Here is a 21,957-nt window from a genome sequence, read left to right as displayed (position 1 = left end):
TAGCCGGCTGTCAGGCTGGATCTGCCGTGACAGTGGGCATGCTTGGTACACACCGGTGGACACGCACATATAGTGCACAAACACGCACCGACATGGAGCAATTCAGTGCAAACGCACATGCATGAATGTGAACACCGTGCAAACGATCAAAGCAGACGTAGCACACGCGAGCGCTCTGTTTGACCTCACCTTGACCTGACACACGACACCTCCCTCGCCCCCTCACAGCTAATAAAGCTCGACAGGTGTGTGTTTTTGTGAGTCTGTGTGTGCGTGCGTGCGCTTAGAGTCATTCTGATGCATATTTTATATGAGGCTGCTGAGTGTATGAGTGAAACTGGGACATGAAGGAGGCCAGAATATACCCTGGTTAAATGTGGGTGTGTTTCTCTTCTGGCACTAGATGAATTTGTGTACTCATTCCATTACCTTTTTACTTTTTAACCATTTTTCTTTCCTTTCATTGCCTTATCATTCAGCCTCAGGGCTCATTCTGGAGGTCTGTCTATTAGCCACACTGACACACACGTATACGCACAGACAGATGTGCATTGCTCTGACAAAAGGGAGGCAAACAAACAGAGACCACCTCAGCCATTCGAGGACACTTTCTGTTTAATGTTATTTATAAACAGCTTTTGAGTCTGGCATTGTTTGATAACCACATACAAAACATTTGTGTTGCACAAATGAAGAGAAGAGAGGAAAAGAATAAAGAGATAGATGAGGGACAGAGGGGAGCAACAAGGATGGAAGAGAAAAGAGCAAAGAAGGTGGAGAGGGAGGAAGAGAATAAGCAGACATTCGGGGAGGGAGGGAGGGAGGGAGGGAAAGACAGGGGGAGGAATAGGAGGATAGAAAAGAATAGAGGAGGAGCAGGAGGGGGGCAGTGCAGTGTGCTGTTTATCTTGAATGAGTCAGCAAAACAAAAAAAAGACAGAACTGAAAAAAAAAAGAATGATAGTAATCATATTAAATAAAAAATAAACTTCCAGCCCCTAGCTCCCTGTTTATTTTTTAGGGAACTACCGAGACACGACGGAGAGTTTCTCTTTTTTTCTTTCTTCTCTTTTCTTTTTTTCTTTCTTTTTCTTTTCTTTTTTTTTTTTTTCAAAAAAAGTCATCCTCACAGGAATAAACAGACACAATTTACATCACCTCTGGGTTCACAGCAGCACGAACAAGTTCACCAGTAGAGGTCTCTAATCCTACATGTCAGGAGAACGACACCAGCGACGGGCTTCTGTTCGTCCCCAACATTTAGATAGATAGACACGAAAAGGCGGGGCTCCGCGGGAAACACGCACAGGCGGGGTACAAATGCGGCCCCTGCTCTTGGATTCCCATCCAAACCACGCGTTGTTAGGCTGTCAGCGAACCATACGAATCATTTTTTGTGCTTTTTGTTAGCATGTTCATGATTGTAGCTTTTCAGCTAGGTCATACTTTGCATACAGTGGCAGCTCCTTTTTAAAATATAACGTGTAATGCTAGAAGATATAAAGAGACTTTTAGCATTACTGGCTAGTTAAGGTTCCTGGACGGCCCGTGTGCATCTGTACAGGTTTCACATGTTGTAATCGAGCACTTCAGACTTTGGGTGAATGACTCCGCAATAGTTCAGGTCTGAAGTCAAAACCTATACAGAATCTGTGGCGCTCTGCTCTGGCATTTGAAAGCCCTGGACTGACAGGGGTTAGTAGTTTGCAGTGAGACAGGAAGGAAGGCTGTGAAGGTGATCAGGATTTATCAGGGGTGTGTGTGTGCTTGACCTGCTCCAGTTCATGCAGGGCACTGTGTCCCGTAGTCCTCTCTGTCCTTATTATTTCCTGAAGAAGACTCCCGAGCCTCAGAAAGGGCTCTTCTCAGGCGTAGCAGCATTAAAATCCAACTCTCCAATCAGGGCTTACATATGGCCAAGTCCATCTGCTTTGGAGTGCACTAAACACGCCAGAGAGGACAAATAAAGAAGTTCTGTAGCAGTTTGTCAGTCCCTTTGCCCTGTGATGATCATCACAGATTCTCAACTGCTTTTGTTTTCCGGTATCAGCAATTGATTCTACCATTGCAGGAGATGTATTGCGGCGTTGTGGTGGTCATCAGTACTCCTCCCTGATTGCAGGGCCGTTTTTTTTTTCCAGCATTTGAAACCCTCCTGTGGCTATTTGGATTGAATCATCTCTGCTTGAAGGATGCATTTTCTTTCTATTATCCTCCACGGCATTTCAGGAGGAAAGTGCATAAGAGTTTCTGGGAGTCAGAAGGTTTGTGAGTGAGGCTCAGGGCTCAGCTTCTCCTTGGCCTCCATGAGTTGACCTTTCAGGCTTGTTGAGGCTTCTGTTTTGTAGCCAGCGAGGTCGAAGAGTGAATGAAACTCTCTTGGTTTGTCCTCATTGGCCACTGGCTCTCATTAGGCACTCTTGCTCTCTAGTGTCGCTCTACCCGCATGGCTTTAGGTTTTTTTTTTTTTTTTTTTTTTTTTTTTAAGTAGACACACTCACACAAACAGTAACACAAAAACTCATTCACTCACTTGCTCATTTACACTACTGTGGCCAGTTGCCTCTTACGATAGGTTAGCTCTGAATGGCTTTTACGTCGATGGGTTGCAAGGATAAGGACAACAGGCACCTTTCAACAGGACTAGTTTGACGAATTGTCAGTCATATAAATGTGTCACAACTCTAGTGGTGTTTTTTAGAGTTCAGACTAGAAGCCAAGGATACAGATGTGCAATAACGTGGGTTCACCTTGATGTGAGACATGTAAGTAAAACCACTTTATTAGTAGAAATGTAGTGATTATAGTTATTACTGCTGAAGCGATGATTCATTTGACTGCTTCTTGTTTTTGCAGTATTTTGTTTCTGGATCTTAAGGTGCTGTTGTGGTGAGCAGTGTGACAGTTATGAATGACTTTGCCTTTGTCTCAGCGTGAATGACAGATGGAGGGTACGCTGAGAGAACACTGTTGTGTCAAGAGGGCTAAACATAGAGACTCAGCCTTGAACTGTTTTGATCCTTATTGTGCGTTCTTCTCGCTATTATTCCAGTAAATCACTGGCTTTTGATTCTATTTGGCTGTACAGGTTTTCTAAGTACATAAATTCAGTGAAGCAATCGATGCCACAGAGACAAATGTAAAGTTTTCCTGTTGTTTCCCTTGGTGACATCATCAAAGCTACGGGCTAAATCATTTTCCCTGACTTCAATGTTTTGATTATGACTCGTAAAGTTTCCTGCCTTAATACTGCAGGGACACTTCCACAGTAGATATTTGATAATGTTCTTTATACACAGTCAGTTACACACACAGTTATGCACGCATGCCTCATTTCAAGAGCCAGGGCAGGGTGGTTCAGGAGAATGAATCATAAGGTTGCATCACCAGCACAAAAGTGTCAATCTCCTATCTCAGCGTAGGATCACAGAGATGAGTGACAGCAGCAGAGCTGATGGTAAACAGAAAATATAATCTGCAGGGTGTGACCCAGCTTTATTATTGGCTCTCTGGACCCCACTTGGTGGGCCGACAGAAGTTCTAGGGATGCACTTGTTCTTCCTTCTTGCAGTTGCAGATGGATCATATTTGCCCCCATCTGGAGAATAGTCTTTCTCACCCTCCTCCCGTAGTACCTGCACCTCATTGAGCCCCCCTTTTGCCTTGCGGCCCCGGCGGGTACAGTTTCTGCGGCCTCCCTTAGGTGGCCGTGGCAGGGGCGAGGGTGATGGCAAGCTGTACTGGTCCCCGTGGGGCAAGTACGGCCGCTGATGGTGGTTGTGATGGTTTCTGTGACGATTTAGGTGGTTCAAAGACTCTCCATGCTCCAGCTCCCCACCTGGCACACCACGTGCATGACCCTCACCTGATAAGCAACTGGGCAGCTCCTCTTTCTTCACCGTTTTCAGATCCTTTCCCGCAAGCTCTGGTGGTGAAACGCATATCAGTGAGGAGGTGGAGCCTCTGAACCTCCGCAGCCAATCCCAGAGTGACAGGGCCTTGCAGTCACACTCCCAGGGGTTGTCGTTCAGTCGCAGGTACTCCAGGGCCGGCAGTAGAGTCAAGCTGCCACCAGATAGCTCGGTCAGGGAGTTATTAAACAGGTAAAGGGTGGTAAGGCGTCGCAGGTCGTGGAAAGCCTGGCGGTCAACCCACTGGATTCGGTTCTGGTGGAGAAGCAGGCGGTCTAAGACCCCCAGACCACGGAAAGTATTCTGGCGAAGGCTCCAAAGTCGATTACCATGCAGGAAGAGATGACTGAGGTTCAGTAGGTCAATGAACAGATCGTCTTCCAGGAACTCCAATTGGTTGTCCTGCGAGGATGTTGGGGAAGGAGGAAAGGTTAAAACAGAAGCTTGAAACATGGTGCCATGCATCACACTGATCATCACATCATTTTCTGATTCATTTTACATCCACTCACTGTATTATGATATATAGTTGTATAAACATTATTAATATTGTTGTAGCACTGATTTCAGTAACAGTATACATTTGTAGCTTATAGCTCTGTTCAGACCTCACACAAGAAACCAGTAATATCACATTAATAAGTATTATGGAACACAAAGATTTGTCTTATTACACAGAATACATTAACAAATTATCAAGGGAGTATGTGTTGTTTTTTGATGTACATGGTTGGATACTCAGTGATCTGTACAGCTTCCAGAAGGCATTAACCAGGAAAAAATGGATGGAAATGATCATCTTTGCCCTTTGAGTGCTACGTTTCAGGTGGAGCACTGTGATTTACTCAAAACTAGGTGCCGTCTGCTGTATGTTTGACAGCCAAACTGTTCTTGATTACGTAAGTAAGCGGTCAAACATTCAAGCTGTAACCTTTACCCCCCTCACTCTGCATCAATATCAATTGATTTTCCAATGAATCATATGATTGGATGTCCCTTCCATATCGCAGAAGCTTGTCATAGCTCTTCATAAACCCACCATGTAATTAATGAAATCACATACTCCATCCTGGATTTCAATTCCTGTACTGTTTTTCTACTATGGTTCACAGCAGAAGCTATATTACTTTAGTGGGAGGGCTGCCTTGCAGTATTTTCCCAGCACTCAGGATAACAGCTAACATTTGATCAGCATCCAATTCATAGGCAGTAAGTGCTGAGCCGGGCTGATGGACAGATTACACCGTAATGCGATTGTGGCTGCAGATGCAATATACAGTAGAGATAAAAGGAGGTTATTATCCATGCACCTGTAGGTAGAGATACTGAAGATTATTGAGGCCTGCAAAGATCCCTGGAGGCAGGCTGATCAGGCCACAGTGGTATAGGTGCAGGGCGTGTAGCCGACCCAGACCCAGGAAGGTGTCTGAGGCGATGGCCTTCAGGTGCCGATTGTCCCCAAGGTCAAGCTCCTCCAGGCGGTCAAAGCCGTGGAAGGTGGACGGCTGTATGTAGGAGATGTTGTTGGAGTAAAGCCACAACATGGTGGTGGTGGGCGAGAAGTGGCCACGAAGCAGCCGCTGGATCTTGTTGTTCTGCAGGAAGACGCGCTCGCTCTGGGCGGGGATGCCCTCCGGCACGGCATGGAAGTTGTGAGCCTGGCAGGAGACGGTGCTAGGTGAAGTGTAGCAGATGCAGTGGCGAGGGCAGGGCAGAGAGAGATCCAGGCCACACAGCACCAAGAGTAACTCCACCCCACCATAACCTGAGAGAGGAGAGGAGAGGAGAGGAGAGGAGAGGAGAGGAGAGGAGAGGAGAGGAGAGGAGAGGAGGATGAAAATGGAACAAAGATACAAAGAGATGGAGGGAAAGAGAGCGTGAGAGAAAGACAAGCAGAATTAATTGAATTCATACAGCAGAGCTCCTGTTATCAGACGCATCTTAAATGAAAAACTCATTGCTCTCAGTTTACAAGGACAACAATGGGCATGGTTCAGTGCAGACAAATTACAACGCTGACACAAATCTCGTACAAACACAACCACACACACAAGCGCGCACCAAAATTCAGGGATTGTTTCGTGCGCCCATTCTCCACACGGATTTTTCAATCATTCCCAAACTGTTTACCACTTAACCTTAACCTTGCCTAGCATTTACTGTTATCTTCATCTTAAACGGTTTCAAAATCTAAACCCAGGGGACCATTTTTTCATGTTCTGCAAAAACCTTGAAAATCTGTGATACCAAGAGGCCCCTTTACCGCCACACTCAGATGCATTAAAACACTGCTCAGGTATACAAACACTTTTTGGAGCAGAGTTTGTGCGGTCTTGTGTTTTGTTTTTTTCATTTTTTATCATGCTGTAGTATGATTGTCACAGAGCAAGGCGCATTTTTATTTATGTGTTCCTTGAACAAATCTTGATGATACGGTACACACAGACACACACAGCATCCTGTCACACACTGCACAGTGTTATATCCTTTGGTTATCCTCTAAAGGCGACAGAAAATCGATGCTTCTCCTGCTTACAAGTGAACACGCACCACACCTGTAATACATTCCCACAATAAGGGAAACCGAGAAAAAGAGATAGAGGGAGAGAGGAGGAGGAGGATGAAGCGGGAATCATCTGCAGCATGCCTGTGAAGTGGATATTACTTTTTGTTTTCAGATTCCCCTCCTCTCAGTCCTTATTCATTTGATTTTTTTTTTTCCTGCCTTGGATCATTCCAGTGTTTGATGTATTGTGGAGCTGGGGAGGAAAAAAAGGGGGTAAAGAAAAAGCGATGAGGGTGGAGAAATGCTGATCCGGGAAGTAATTCCCAAACAGAGAGCGGGAGATACGACACAATATGAACATCATGTACTGACATCTGTCCAACCTTGTGTGAGTGTGTTTGTGACAGATGTGATGGACAGATGTCAGGATGACCGGGACACTGCTGCTCTGTAAAGAACAACATGTTCTGAAATGTTAGTGGAGGACAGATCTGTATTATCCTGTGTGGTGCACATGTGTCTGCACTGTATAGCTCTGCACACTTGCGTAAGAATGAACCCACAAGTACCGCGATGTGTTTGTGTGCGTTTGTCCGAATGTCTCTCTATATGTGTTTCATTTTAACTGAAACACATTGTGAGAGCAGTGTGTCTCTTGTATTTGACAAGGCTGACCTTTTTCATCCCTACAAAAACAAAACAAAAAAACCCCACCTCGCACACCATAGCTGCCATCACAGCAGCCCATCATCTGTCCTGTTGTGCCAACAACAAATCAATACTGTGCAATCATCTTTAATACTGGATTCAAAAAAAAAAATTTATCTTGAAACAATAAAACATACTTTTATTATTTACTGAAAACATTATTAAACCCTCTATTTTGCCTGTGTAGCTCTGTTCGGACAGTCCGGACAGAAATATCTCAACATGTACTGCATATAAATTTAGTACAGACATTCATGATCCCGGGAGCATGAACCCTACTTTATTCACTCCTCTGACTTTTCCCTTCAGCGCCACCAGCAGGTTGATATTTGTGGTTTTGAGTGACATGTCTGTCCATCTACTGGATGGATTAGTCAGTATTTTGATTTGTCCAGTTCTTTGGTTTAAAACCTGCAAAACTAATGACATTGTGACAAATGTTAGCACACCTGAGATGCTAAGATGTAACCATCGTAAACATCATACCTGCTAATAATCAGCATTGTCATTTAACTTAAAAGCACCTCTGCAGTCTACATGACAAAGATACATTAATCATAATATTATAGACATGACGGAGATACATTAATCATAATATTATAGACACGTTAATATACAGTGTGCCATTTGATCATTTTACATTCATAATTAGCCAGTGTACAAACTTAAATCAACTAACTGCGAGTTACCTCCACCAAAGAAGTTATGTTTGTTTGTCAGTAGGATTATGGGAAAAATACTGGCCCCATTTTCATGAAACTTGGTGTAAACGTAAAGAATGGGCAAAGAAAGAAGCTGCCCCTCTAGTTAACAGAAATATTTTTCACATGTTTGACAACTATAACAACTCAATGACTATGAGTCTTTGCAGCTGTGTCAGGTGAAATATTTACATTTGCACATTACATTAAATCAAAGGAAATCAGATGGAGAATAATTTTATTCACATTTTCATTCACTGTAACGAGACATTTTGATTTAAACAGTCTGGCCACGTCACATGCATCTATATTGATAGACCCTCTGATGGGTTGAAGGAGGGTTGCCTAATAAATATTTAACGGTGATCAATTCACATTTATTATTGATGCTTCTTTACAGCGTTTCACGTGCAACCCTCTCCCTCCCTCATCTCCCTTTTCTCTCTCTTCCCCGATCCTCTTCCTTAAACTGTTATCTGTTTCACACAGATTTTTTTTTTCCCTCAGTCTGCCCACAGGTTTGATTGGTCAAACAGTATTGTTATAAGCTGGAACATACAGTGTGTATTCAGTCCCTCTGGGCATCAAAGTGATTTTATCTCTCTATTCTTTCCTCCTCTTCTCTACTCCTCTGCTTTATCTGTTCATCTGTGTTGCCCTTTGCTTCATGCTTCTCTGCCTCCTTTCTCCAGAACGTTTACATTTCCCTTCCTCCACAGCTTTATCTTCATATGCTGCTCTGCCCCGCCTGCTGTGTGTGTTAATTAGGTATAAAGCTGCCATTTGCTGCTCATGTATACGCGTGTAAAAATGTGATTCATACAGGCACGTTTATATGTATGTGTGAGTTTTTGTCCTTGTGTTCCTCAGTGAGAAGAACCTCACAGCTCTTAACCGAGCTGTATTTTCTTGGATTGAACAGGGGCCTGTTTTAACCTTTTGCCTCAGGTTTTATTAGATGCTTTGAGCTTAAAGATGTTATTATCAAAATGACATGACAGTGACATTTAGCTCTTTGTTTAACATCTTAAGGTCGTCATGTCTTGGTGAAGTACGCTTGTACATGTGACTGGACCGGGTTCTGGAAATGAGGTATCGCAGTCATTTTCTGTGTTCAAACCTCAACTGCGTCACAAATGGCAACTGCGACTTGTCAGCTGTTAGTGTAAGTTTGTGATGTTACACACATGGATCGGGTGCTCCCACTGGTCCCGTTCTTTATTTATTTATTTTACATTCAAATCGTCTTCAGTACAAGTCTGCTTGACATGTACTTCTGATAGTGCCTGGAGCATTAGTTTGCATTTCCAATCGCTTTTGCGTCCTCGCTGCCGTCTGTTTACCCCCGCAGTCTTTCATTTTTTTTCCTTTTTGTATTTTCATCATCAGTGCTTTATATCTTCATTTTCCTTCTTCCTCCCCTTTGCCTCCTTCATTCTTTCCATCATTATATCCTCTATCTTTCTGCTATTAAACCCTACTTGTGTATGTATACATTTCTTGCTCGTCTGAGGGAAATGTGTGCAGATGTGTGTACATCTCCACTTGCAGATTAACTGTGGGTCTATTAAAGTTTACAGATTGGGAGACTCAAGTGATGATATTAGATAGAAAAACTGCTGACTGCCATATGGCTTTGACACCTGGGGCATCAAATCTCCAACCAGCCTCCAGTCACTTTATTTATTTATCATGTGCCTCGTAAAACATGGAATTATCTCTGTTCACTTGTAGTGTTAGTCTGCTTTTGATAGTAAGGCTGCAAAAGAGAAAAAAAATGGTTTGCAGTTGGAGGTTTCAATAGTGTAAGCATTTAGATAATGCATAAGCTGTTCTAAGCAAAATCTCCAATCCTGCACCAACAACAAATTCTTGATACCTTGTGTTCCAGCATTAAAAACGTGTTTTCACACACCTTACTGTAACTCTAAGTCAGCACATCCTTGGATTTTACCACTGATTTTTTGACTGTCAGCTCCACAGCTCTGGTGCAGCCTGCAATACGTGCATAAATACACAACTAATTGCGAAAGAGCAATTAGCCGAGGCATCAAGGTGGCATTAAGCCAAGCTTCAAACCTGTAACGGCTCCCAGAAAGGAGCATCAAGGTACATAAAAATCTGTTTCACCAGTTATTCTCCATGAAGCATTTCCCCATATACTGCTGTTAAATAGGAAAATGAATGAGTGCGAGTTTCCATTAAAGCAATTCGTGCCTGGTATGAATCTCTGGTGAAGAGGTGTAATGTTTTAAAGCTCATTTGATACCTAACACCTTCTTAAGATTGAAATATTTTTCAGCGGTTTTGTCAGCCAGGTGCTCTGTTGAACAAAGATGGAGAGTGGTATGTGGGCTGCAGCTTAATTGTCTTATGTTTGCTTGTGCTAAATCATTTTCAAATTTGATTACATGAAAGTGGGAAAAGTGAAAAGGGACCAATCAAAGACTTACTTGTCATCTAACATGTGTAAAATAGCTGAACGGTAATGCTTTCCAATTAAATTAGTAAACTTCACAGCCACTACATTCACATACATACATACAGCAGGACACCAAACGGCAAGTAACTGTTGATCATGTCATTCCAAAACCATGGGCATTAATTTGCTGCTATGTAGCTCCGACACTGACTGTGAACCACAGTGTCTGCAGTGTGAGTCCATCCAGAGACCTCTGCTGAGTCTCTCTCTCTCTCATTTCCTGTCGTCTCTCCACTGTCTGTAATACAGGCTTAAAATGCCACAAAAATACTTTAAAAAAATAATCTGCTGCTACCAAATAACAGCCTCCAATCTTCTGGAAAAGCCTTTCATATGATTTTTGAACCTGGCTGCAGGGATTTGCATTTGTGAGATCAAACACTGATGTTGAGTGATAAGGTCAGCGTTAATCCCAAAGGTGTTGGATCGTGTTGAGGTCCGAGGTCACGGCTCTGTGCATGCCTGGACTGCACAGCAAACTGGGAAAACCAGTTTTTCATGGACGTGGCTTTGTGTACGAGTGTATTGTGATGATGATGATGATGATGCTGCAGGGAATCGCCTTCCCTGAATTGTCAAAAAATTGGAAAATTGGAAGCACGTTATTGTCTGAAAATTGAACTGATGTTAAAATAATTTCTCAGAAATCAGCATAAATATTGAGAAATGGCTAATAATATCACTTACATGTGATATTAGGAACCAAACCAAAGTTGTTAGTGTTTACATTTTGCCATCACCACAACTGGACCCATGAAAGAGAGGCCGCTAAGCTACCTAAACCCCTCCTTTGTATGAGGCAGGACGAACACAACACTAAGTAACACACCAAGTCCAGCAGGAATCAATGCTAAGGTTAGAAAGCTAGGCTAACAGCTTGTATCCTTTTTTGAGAAATGAAAAGCTTAACATCACTTTGTGCTGGAGGGGTGTCCACATACTTTTGGGCACATTGTGCAGTTCTGCTCTCAGTAAGGTAATGGATTACTGTCTACTGCACCACACAGTCAAAGATGTTAAACTGGATCCTAATCATCACACGGGTGATGATGTCCTTTTGTCCTTTTGTACACACGCATTGCTTTCACTTCATCCCAGTAATTGTCCATTTCAGCAAGTGGTGCCTTTTTAATCAAAACTCTCTCTCTCGTGCTCTCGCTTGCTCGCTCTGTCTCTGCGTCAGTTTCCTGCTGGTTGTTTGTCTAAATTCTCATCTTAGTTTCCCCGGTTAGATATTTGCTGAGAGCTTCATCAAGCACAGCCAGGGTTCAATTACAAGAGCCATCTCCCTCTTCTGTCTCTCTCCCTTCTTTCCACACCAGTCATGATGTGCACGCAAAAACGCACACACACACACACACACACACACACACACACACACACACACACACACACACACACACACACACACACACAGAAAAGAAAAAGGGGAAAAAAACACATAAGCACATACACATGCTGCTTGTCAGGCCATCATCACAAACACCTCCCAACTACAACTTGGCATCTGGAGGAGACACCTGTCACTCATTCTGGCAAACACAAGGAGAACGTGGGGAAAGTAAAAGGGGGAGGGAAAAGGAGAGCAGGAATGCCAGGGAGGGGAGGAATGGGCAATATCATACTCAAAGGGAATGAGGAGCTCTTAAAACATGAAAGCAGAGGCAAGGGAAGAGAGGCACAGTGTGGCGGTGTGGGAGGGAAAGAGAGCAGAGCGAGGGAGACTGTAGCTAAAAAAGGATGATGGGGATGACAGGGATCTACTGCAAAGCGTAGAGCATTATATAGGTAGGTGTGTAAATGTCTGTCTGCTCCGCACAGAACACAACTGTGACTTCCGCTGAATTGCCAACTAAATCTATGACCTTCTGCGAGGTGAGTCCGATAAACACTTGCAAATTGATTACACATAACACACGCGCATACTCACTTGAAGAAGAAAACATTTGGTCACGCTCAGACGCTTTTTCTTGTGCATCCAGGTGCACAGGCACACACTCACACTCAAACACACACGTATGCACGCTGGCCGCAGGCGCATACACCCACATGCAGACACAGATAATCAACCTTAATTAAGCAGCAGTGGCAGGATTTAACCAGAGAAAATATACAATTTTTTTTTTAAAAAAAGCAAGAGCAAAACAGAGTGAAAAAGGAGAGGAATAAGAGGGGAATTTACAAAAATGGCGAGAAGGCAGGGAGTGAGAGAGGGGTGCAGAAGGGACGACGTCGAGCTCAGACACTCAATATAGATGCTGCTCCTCTCTTGTTGGTGGTTGATTTAGCTTAGCATAATCCCAAAGATCATTTAGCGTTGCTCATTCAAATGGTGATAAATCTCTGGCAGAGTTAATGAGAGATTTAAATGGCGTCATTGCCTCAAAGACACAGCTGAAATATCTCTGCGCTATATAATCCTCCCCTCTCATGTAATATAGTACATAACCATTACATCCATCTTCATATTGGAGACAAATCAGGTCAATATTGCCGGCTCTGCACCACTGATCCTCTGTGACCTAGGAATTACTATTTTGTGGTCTCTCAAAAGTTTCTTTTATTCAAAGTCCTTCTTCTGTGACCGACTCTCCTCACCAAAAAAAGGAAAAAAAAAAAAAGCTTACAAGCAGATCGCTGTTAGTCACAACTGATTTCTTGAAAACAGACACAAGAGTAACTACATCCCCGTCTTGATCCTGTCAGTTGTAGAATGAAATATTGCTGACCCAAAAAGACTTTATGGATCCAAATCCATCAGAATTCTCTTTTCACTTTCTATTTTTTTTTTTTTTTTTTTTTTTTGGTGTTTTGTTCATGTCTACATTGTGGAATTTGGTCGTGCCTTTATTGTTTTACTTAATGTCAGGCCATTGACAGACATTAATCAGCAATTTTCTATGAGAGTAAACTTGAATGACTTTTGGGTTTAATTTACATTCTTGGAATTAGAAATTGTGTTTTCTAACATTTTTTAGCCCAAGACAATCAATGGAAAAACAAATGGTAAATAAATGATGATGATGATGATGATGATGATGATGATATAATTTCCTTGCAGCACAGACGTTTTTGATTGAACTGAACCCTCCAGACAGACTGTGTTTTTCTTTCACTACACCATGAAAATGAACTTTGAAATCTTGGATACCAAGAGTGTTCCTGATTGTGCTGCCTGCCAAACAGAAACAACCAAACTGATGCGAGCCTCTTTTTACATCCACATTTGCTCATCAGCTGTCTACCGAATACAAGGATTTTCAACAGCCGACTGAAGTGTCCTTGAACACACCACCAAACTTTTCAAAATCGTCCTCACTCGCGAATCTGCGGTGTCAAATAAACAGCTATGAAGTGCTCACAGTGATGGATGCACATCTCTCGCAAGTTGAGGCCCATAACAAGAACATCAGTGGCTGCCTGGAAAGGATGAAATCTAAAAATGTACAGATTGGTATACCAAAGGAAACAGCCATTATTAATGCGCTAATACTTGCAAATCCTCCAGTTATAGTCCTTTAGATTTTGCATTATAATGGGAAACTGCAGACTCCTTAACCTCAGGATCTCCAGCACAGCGGTGTTGTCTGCCTCTGTCCAGCAGGGAAGCAAAGTGCTTAAAGTTGAAAGAAAAATCGATGTTCATTATCATGAAGCACCTTAAGTGGTACCTCGCCTGTTTAACAAATCCAAGAAGGCCTGCTTGAAAGCTATTTCTCAAGGTATCTTCTAATTAGCGCTGGTCCTGTGTGGTCTTTTCTCCACTGCCTCGCACTCTCAGTCGTCTGATTCTCTGCTCCGGCCCCCTCGGCCCCTGGCCCGGCCTTGTGACAGCTGTTCAGCGCACAACATCCTGGCCCATTAAAAACTACACACACTCTACTCTGATCAGGCGAGCATATATGTCTCTCTCTCTCTGCGTGTGTGCGTGTGTGTGTGTGTGTGTGTGTGTGTGTGTGTGTGTTTGGGACTGAGATAGTGAGGCAGAGACATAGACAGAGAGAGAGAGAGAGAGAGAAAATGCAAAAATAACCTCTACCCTCTTTGCATGCAGTAATTGGGTCATTTGAAAGGCTAAGCTTATCTCAACACTAATCAAGCTCTAATTATACTCAGAAAAACTTTGCCCACCCCTCCCTCTCTCTCACACACACACACACACACACACACACACACACACACACACACACACACACACACACACACACACACACTCTCCATGCATAATCAGATGATGCAGGTCACAGCTTTCCCTATTTAACTCGTGCCTATTAGAGGAGGAAAGATGTGAGCAGGAGTACAGTGCTGCTGCTGCTGCTGCTATCGCTGCCCTCCGTCTCGTCCTGCCTCACTGAAACCACGATGATAACACAGACAGACAGGGTGACATGTGTCAGTGGGAAAGAGAGGCCATGTTCAGACTTCAGCGAGGAGGTGTGGCACCTCCTCCTTAGGCATCAGAGACTAATTTTGAGACCCACGCACTCCTTAACAACTGAATTTGAGAATAACATCTGCAGTGCATAGAGCGGTATTTAAACCGCTTGTTTCTGAATTACTTCTAAGGTACTCTGGTGCACAGTCAGTCGCTCATTTGCATTATTTCGCCTTTTTTCTCTTCACTCCCTATTACCAGAAGTCTTACTTCTCTCTGAGTATCCGAGCTGCTGGTATTCAAAGAAAACGTTGTTTATTGTAAATTGTGGTGATCAGAGTCCTCTTCAAGCAGAGAGCCCAATGTTTGGGTGAAAATGTAGGTGAAAGTATTTTACTGAAAAAAAAAAAATAAAAGCATTCAGCAATGAATGCAAACTGCAAAGTCACACACACACACACACACACACACACACACACACACACACACACACACACACACACACACACACACACACAAATGTATACCCCAGTGGAGCAAATACAGTACACACCAATCACAGGAATTTCACAACTGACTGACCCTGATCTGGCAGAAGGCATCTGTGACTGCTGAGATGGTGTGTATGAACGTGTGTGTGTGTGTGTGTGTGTGTGTGTGTGTGTGTGTGTGTGTGTGTGTGTGTGTGTGTGTACATCCACACACACTCCACAGCGATTATGGCTGAGGTGCTGGCTGCCCTCCTGTGTCTTACCATCACTGGATCTGGAACGCTCTTTGGCAGATATTCTCAGTGGAGAGCGGCGAGAAATGAGCCTGTCCAACAGGCCAATGGGAAGAGGAAGAGGAAGTGCAACATCGGGGTGAACTGGTTCTTCTCTTAATAGCTGTTTGTCCAATTCCCCCAGCACAGGGAGAATCTCTCTTCCTCTTCTTGTGACTAAATCTTTCCCTGCTCTCTACACTGCAGGTATGAATCACCCTTTGTCACCCTCCTCCGCTCTCCTCCCTGTTGTTCGTTTAGTTTCCCATCTGTCTCTATTACAAAGACTGTTAAAAGTACATCAGGGCGTATTATTGCATGCATCTTTCATAGCAATGACTGCGCTCTCGCACCTTGTTTCCACAGTATTTGTTTTTGAGGCTCTCAGAGCGAGAAATTTCCGTCATGCTCTGGGATTACACTTGTAAATCAGACATGCACAGATTCGAGAAAAGAGAGAAGAAAAGCGGAAGACGGCAGAAGGCGAGCGAGATGAAGGGTTGCAAATCCAAATATCCAGAATGACAAGTGAAGTGAGCGATTTCAGCGCGGTGACATGTCCAAGGGATCATCTGTCAACGGGCTGTTTTATCGGATAACACGCTGTTCTTGCACACTTGCCTTTGACTGAGCCAATCACGGGCAGGCATCGGCCATTTTTCAGTCCGATTGGCCCAATAAAGGGGGGGAGATCGGCATCAGGTCTCTCATTAAACGGGCTCCCCGTGGAGAATGATTTTAAACACTGTAGAACTGTCAGCGCTTGATGCGATCTGTTCAGTTCCAAAATGAGTTATCCAGCAGCTGACAAATGTGAGACCCACAGCAACAAAATGATTAATGACTTGAGAGCACAACTACATATACAGTGCACTGTGCTGCAATGAAATTGCCGGATCAACCCCCTCCATCTAAATCCAGAGTGTCAATCTGAACTGTTTGTAACTGCTTTCAAGTGACAGCAATTCAGCCATTCTCACAACACCATTAGCATGATATTAGAGTAGCAAAGTGCTTAGCAACCCCTTTGGCCTGCTTTTTCTTGTTGACATTTTTCACACCGCGCCGCTCGAGGAAAAAAATGTTCAGGTGAAATGACAGAGAAATAACGGAGAGGAGACATCAGTCAGGAAATATGAGAAGGGCAGTGGAAGGGAGAGGAAGGATGTATGACGGGAGAGCAGGAGGAGGTGTCACAGCTTTTCTCCATCAGCTAAAGAGAGATGGATGAAGCGAGAAGCGCGTGTCGGTGAAACTCCCTCAATAAGTCATCGCATCTGGCTAATCTGAAGGTTGCCGGTTAAAGTCCGCCATCAGTCACGGTGTTTGGCTTCTGTGAAGGTTAGACTCATCTGCCTCGCCCTGCTCTTCTTCTGCTTTCTAGTTTGTTATGCTGATCCCACCACGTTCCCTCTGTGGGTGCTATAAGGCTGTGTTTTGTTTCTACATCATGAACCGGATAGCTCTTCCATTATGGAGGTCCTTTTTTATAGTTAACGAGAAGCTTCACTGAAAATCTGTCAGGGGTATAAAAAACTCTCCGCCTGTATGGCTCTGAAAAGTTTGTAGCCATCTCCTCCACTGAGGATAGCAACTGTACAGCTTGGATTCATCTTGGTGTTACAGTGGAGTCCAATGGTGACTCAGTCACAGCACGAAATGTCTTTAAACATATCAAAGCATTCACAGAAGCCTCTCAGACCACGCCTGCACTACAATCATCCACTCTGCTGCGTTCCAAACAATCCTGACTGCCATTAAATCTCTAAAAATACTGCACGACTTATGAGGAGGCACTATAGATGTGGGGCTTTTAACTCTATTGAGAAGAAGCTGAGTGTTCCTGTTTGAAAATATTGTAAGGAATGATTCAAACCTAATGCGGAAATCCCAGTAAGTGAAAATCAATACTTTTTAAGCATTGCCTATTTGCAAGTGCTGTCCTACTTACCCAATCATCAGCTTCAGTGGTTTTTGTGTATCTAAAGGCAACAATGTGCTTCAGACAAAGTGCAAGACTGATGTAATGCTGACCAATAAATCATAATTTCATTGTCTTAGCGATATGAAAATGGACAATAAACAAATCAATCAGCAAATCAAGCAATATTGCACCATTAGATCTGAAATGAATACCCACCAAATGTAGGTGGGAGAGTAGATTTTCCTTTTGGCGAGTAAATCCCGGAAGGCTGTCAGCCGCACTGGCAGGTAAATGTTTGTACCAAAATATGTAAAAACTCTGCTGACAGTCTGTGCCATGTTTGGGTGGCTGCTGTTGGACACACACACGCATACACACAGAGGGACTTCACAGTGCATTCAGGTGCACGTCGTAAATTCTGAAATCTACAACACTTTGAACAGCGAAGCACATGGCACTGACAGGGACTTCATGGCCCATTCAAGGACATCTTGTAAATCTGACCACTATGGCTTTTTTAAATTGGAAAATGTCTCTTTTTTTTCTTACTTCCATTTGTTGACATACATAGGCCTACATCTGTAAATACTTTCTCGTTCAAATTTCAAAATTCATTTCATTTTGAAAATCCTATTCAGAAAATTTTTAGATTGTTCTCAGTAAATTCATATTCTTGTTCAATTAACTTAAAGTAATTAAATACTACAGTTATACCCAATATGCATATATTCAAAAAATATGCATGTTTGAAAAAATTTGTTCAATTTCTTTATTCAGTGGGTGTAGCCTATTCGGTGAAGCCCCTCCCCCCTTCTCACAGTGATTGGCCAGGTGTATGTGACGCAGTCGGCAGGGTTTCAACTTCTCAAAATCTCTTTTTCATTTCACAAAAAACTACCTAAATCACTGTTCATGTGCGTAAACGAGTGTAACACCATGAATGCCTTCAGGGACAGTCTGTCTAGTGTGCACCGTTATCCCCATTTAAAAGATCATCATGTCTCGCCCCACCTTTGAGTGTGACCTTTGGGTGCTTTCCAAAACCCGTCACTGTGCCTGTTTGCCATGGTTTCCATTCACATTTTTGAATTCAGCTCACAAAACAGCACATGCCATTTATACCAACCAGGATTGACTACTCTGTGCGGCACATAAGGAAAAATGTAATGGGCACTTACAGCATTGTAAATGATACAGACGAATAAAACCATGATGCATAGAGTATGGGCTGTATCCAAATAGAAAAGATACGATAGGGTCTTACTCACAAGCTCTCAAAAGACTGATGTTTACTACAGCATCTCTTACCACCTGCTGCTGTTTGATTATCAGCTGAGAGACATTCAACGTCATACCTGCTGCCTCATACTGTATGACACCCTTTTTATGTGTGCTAAATGTACTGTATGCATCCCACTGCTGCTTGACCAATTGCCCCATTGGGGACAAATAAAGTTACTGATTGAGTGACTGATTGACTGACCTGCACTCCATTTAACCAGGTTTCCCCACCCTCGCTGCTGCTTAACAAGCAGCAAGCCGACATGGCCAAATGAAGCACTACACGCGCTTTGCCTTCAGACAAGGTCAGCGGATATACTCCTTTTTTCTGGGGACGACTGCTGATCTGAATTGTGACTTTCTTGAATTTTGCACCCCAGATAAAAATAAGCCAAAGGCACACTGGCATACACACGTTTGGTAATCTGATATTTCTAAAAATAAACTCTAGATTCACTCTGTAAATAACTTCTGTTTTATTCTCAGAGAAAAAAAAATGACAGCAGCTTTACAGACGTTGGCACTTTTTCTGTGGTAAAAATATACTGTAGGTTTACAGAAAACAGCATTGAGAGGTTTTAAAAGACGTTGTCGTCAGGGCCGCAGTCAGTTGAAGGATTATTTTCTCAGTTTAATTGATGTTTTGTCAGTGAAGATTCTTATCCAGGTGATAGGAGAGTTGACGAAGTGGTGAATCTCCATTGGTGACTTGATTTGAACCACTCATCTCAAGGTGATGTTTTTCTCTCTGTGTCCACGCTAGTATATATAATCACATCTATGCTGACGTTTGTTCTTGGAACGGTAGCTGTAAGGTCTGAGCATGGCATGATTTTGATGTGTTTTTCTCAAGAAAGATTGGAGCACAAAGCTTTTGGTTGCACTGGTGGAGCGTCTGAGTGGGCGCAAAGCAGAAATTATGTGGCATGGCACCACTTTGAATCATTCAGGCTATGCTTAAGATTTTAGAACAATTTATATTCCTACAACCAGCCCCCAAAATTGAATCACTCCTCGTTCCTCTGTTCATTCACTCCCTGTTGTCATTGCTGTAAATTATTCCTTTTTCTTTTCCTTCCTTCCACTCTCAGGGTCTTACTGACCTTGTCACCACATTCTTAAGCCCCCGTGTTTACAGCCTCTCCATACCTGCACTTGTACTACAGGATACGTTCAGAAATTCTGCAGCTTAATTACATTTTTTTTTCTTTTCCAAGACCCTCTCCATACGTTTTAAGAGCTCAAAACCTCCTCCAGTTCTCACAGGTTACATAAGAAATGCACTTACATTTATCATACACTGATTGTAAGATGGCACAACCAAACGTGATAACTCCTTGGACCACTGTAGCAGTGCAATGTAATTCAGATAGGTTGGGTGGGAACAAAGCCCAAGAGAATGAACTGAGTGACTAACCCAATAGAAACCAAGACTAGAAACACAATCTCGTTCCCTCTCTCTCTCACACACATGCACACACATTAGGTTTTCATCACTTTTGGGGACATTACATAGACTACCATTAATTTCCTGGAGACCATCACCACTACTTGCCCTAACCTTACCCTAACCATTACCCAAGTCTTCAGCCCAAAAGTAAAGATTTACATTATGGGGACCTTCATTTTGTCCCCACAAGTAAGGTGAGTCCCCAAAATGTGACTGTGTAACAGATTTATGCCCCCACAATGTGAGTAATACATGGACACACACACACTTGAACTCTTTGTTATTGGGCTACTATATATATATTCTTTATATTATTGTCTTTTTTATGTATGTTATGGCACAATGACAGGAAGTGGAGGTCAAAGATTTCACTACATGTACTTCTATAACCAGTATTTAATCACTAAACTTTGAACTCTATGTTGGGGATAAACTCATTGTTTTTTGATTTTATCTGCTCCACAGGCGAATTTCTGAATCTGGGAACACTGAGTTGAGGGAATGGTGTTTGCTGCTGTTTTTAGACACCACAGTAACTCTGCGTGCAGTGCTGGACTGGCGCCCAGCATCACTCGGAGGTCAGCAGCACATTATAATGAAGCGGCAGCCGTTGTAATAGGTCCACCAGTGGTGGGTAGGGACGGTAGTGTAGCACAAAAAAGCGCGATGAGGACCTGCTGTGTTCATTCCTTAGCGTTTTTCTGATGCTACACCTCTTGGTTCTTTCCAGAGATGGGCCTCAGACACCATTCAGATTCCTCATCTTCCAACCATTTGTCCGAAAACTTACATTTCCCCATTAGCTACGTAGTTTGACACCTGGGTCCTTTGCATAACGTCATCAAGCAGCAGTCAGTCAGTAGGTCGGAACGTTTGTCCTTTTGAGATGACATCAAATCCTGCAGGATTTCATAAATAAACGACACAGACTCCCACTCCTTCAAACTTTTGACTAGCCCTGTGTATTGACAAAAATTGTTAATTTGTATAAAATGTATAAAATGTAATCCTTCAGAAAACAGTGTTTCAGACATTTTAATACCTTATCAGGACTTTAATTGCTGCTAGATTGATTTATCAACCTTTAATACTATTTTAGACCCCACCGACACCTTGTACACCCCAGTTTATATTCAGTTTATTTCATTTGACAGCAGATTGAATGATTGATTGTCCAGGGTTAACTGCGACACGGTTTCTAGAAAGACCTGTCACTACTGAGCACTCACATAGTGAGTGCTGCCTGAGAGTCTAAACTCTGGGTAACGAATTTTCTCTCAGAGGTCTCGTTTTGATTCTCTTTATATCAGAAGTAATTCAGTCTTTTTTTACACACACACACACACACACACACACACACACACACACACACACACACACACACACACATTGCGCGCAGCTATCCTTGGGAGAATATTTTAATGGCTTCCAATGGAAGCTGAATGGAAGCCTTCCATTCATTGTACAGCCTAACCCTGACCTTAACCTAACATCACTCTAACCTTAACCAGGACCTCAGAAATTATGTTTTGCCTCATTAGGACTGGACTTTGGTCCCCATGGGGACTACTGGGGACCAAAGTTGGTGTTTATACTGGAAAAGGTCCTCAAGAGGTAACAAAAAAGCTTTGCAAGCACACACACAAACACACAAGGACAAGGCTTCTTCAACAAAAGACATGTTCGTGATTCAGGATTTTGAATTAAACTAAAACATTTTATTTCAGGCAGTGTGACTCCCCTCTCTCCCTCACCTGAGGCGACTAACGAAGAGACAGAAGTGTGTGTCCCTGATCTTTTTTCAGCACAGGGGCAACGGCACTCATTGCAACTCCATAAATGTTTTGATTTTCTTC

The 21,957-nt window shown here is 43.0% G+C and overlaps 1 protein-coding gene across 1 annotated transcript in view; it reads right to left on the bottom strand.

Moving 5' to 3' along the window:
- Window positions 1–593: 593 nt before the first annotated feature.
- Window positions 594–21,957, bottom strand: part of LOC139344800 (reticulon-4 receptor-like 1) — an 86,118-nt gene continuing 64,754 nt past the window's right edge. The window contains exons 2-3 of the mRNA XM_070983185.1: window positions 5,222–5,676; window positions 594–4,313 (exon numbers count right to left, since the gene is read on the bottom strand). Coding sequence (XP_070839286.1) covers window positions 3,414–4,313; window positions 5,222–5,676 — 1,355 coding nt within the window. The 3' untranslated portion in view covers window positions 594–3,413. The remainder of the gene's footprint in view (window positions 4,314–5,221; window positions 5,677–21,957) is intronic.

Source organism: Chaetodon trifascialis, chromosome 16, assembly GCF_039877785.1.
Source record: "Chaetodon trifascialis isolate fChaTrf1 chromosome 16, fChaTrf1.hap1, whole genome shotgun sequence".
Classification (NCBI taxonomy): domain Eukaryota; kingdom Metazoa; phylum Chordata; class Actinopteri; order Chaetodontiformes; family Chaetodontidae; genus Chaetodon; species Chaetodon trifascialis.
This window is presented reverse-complemented; position numbering and strand designations above follow the sequence as displayed.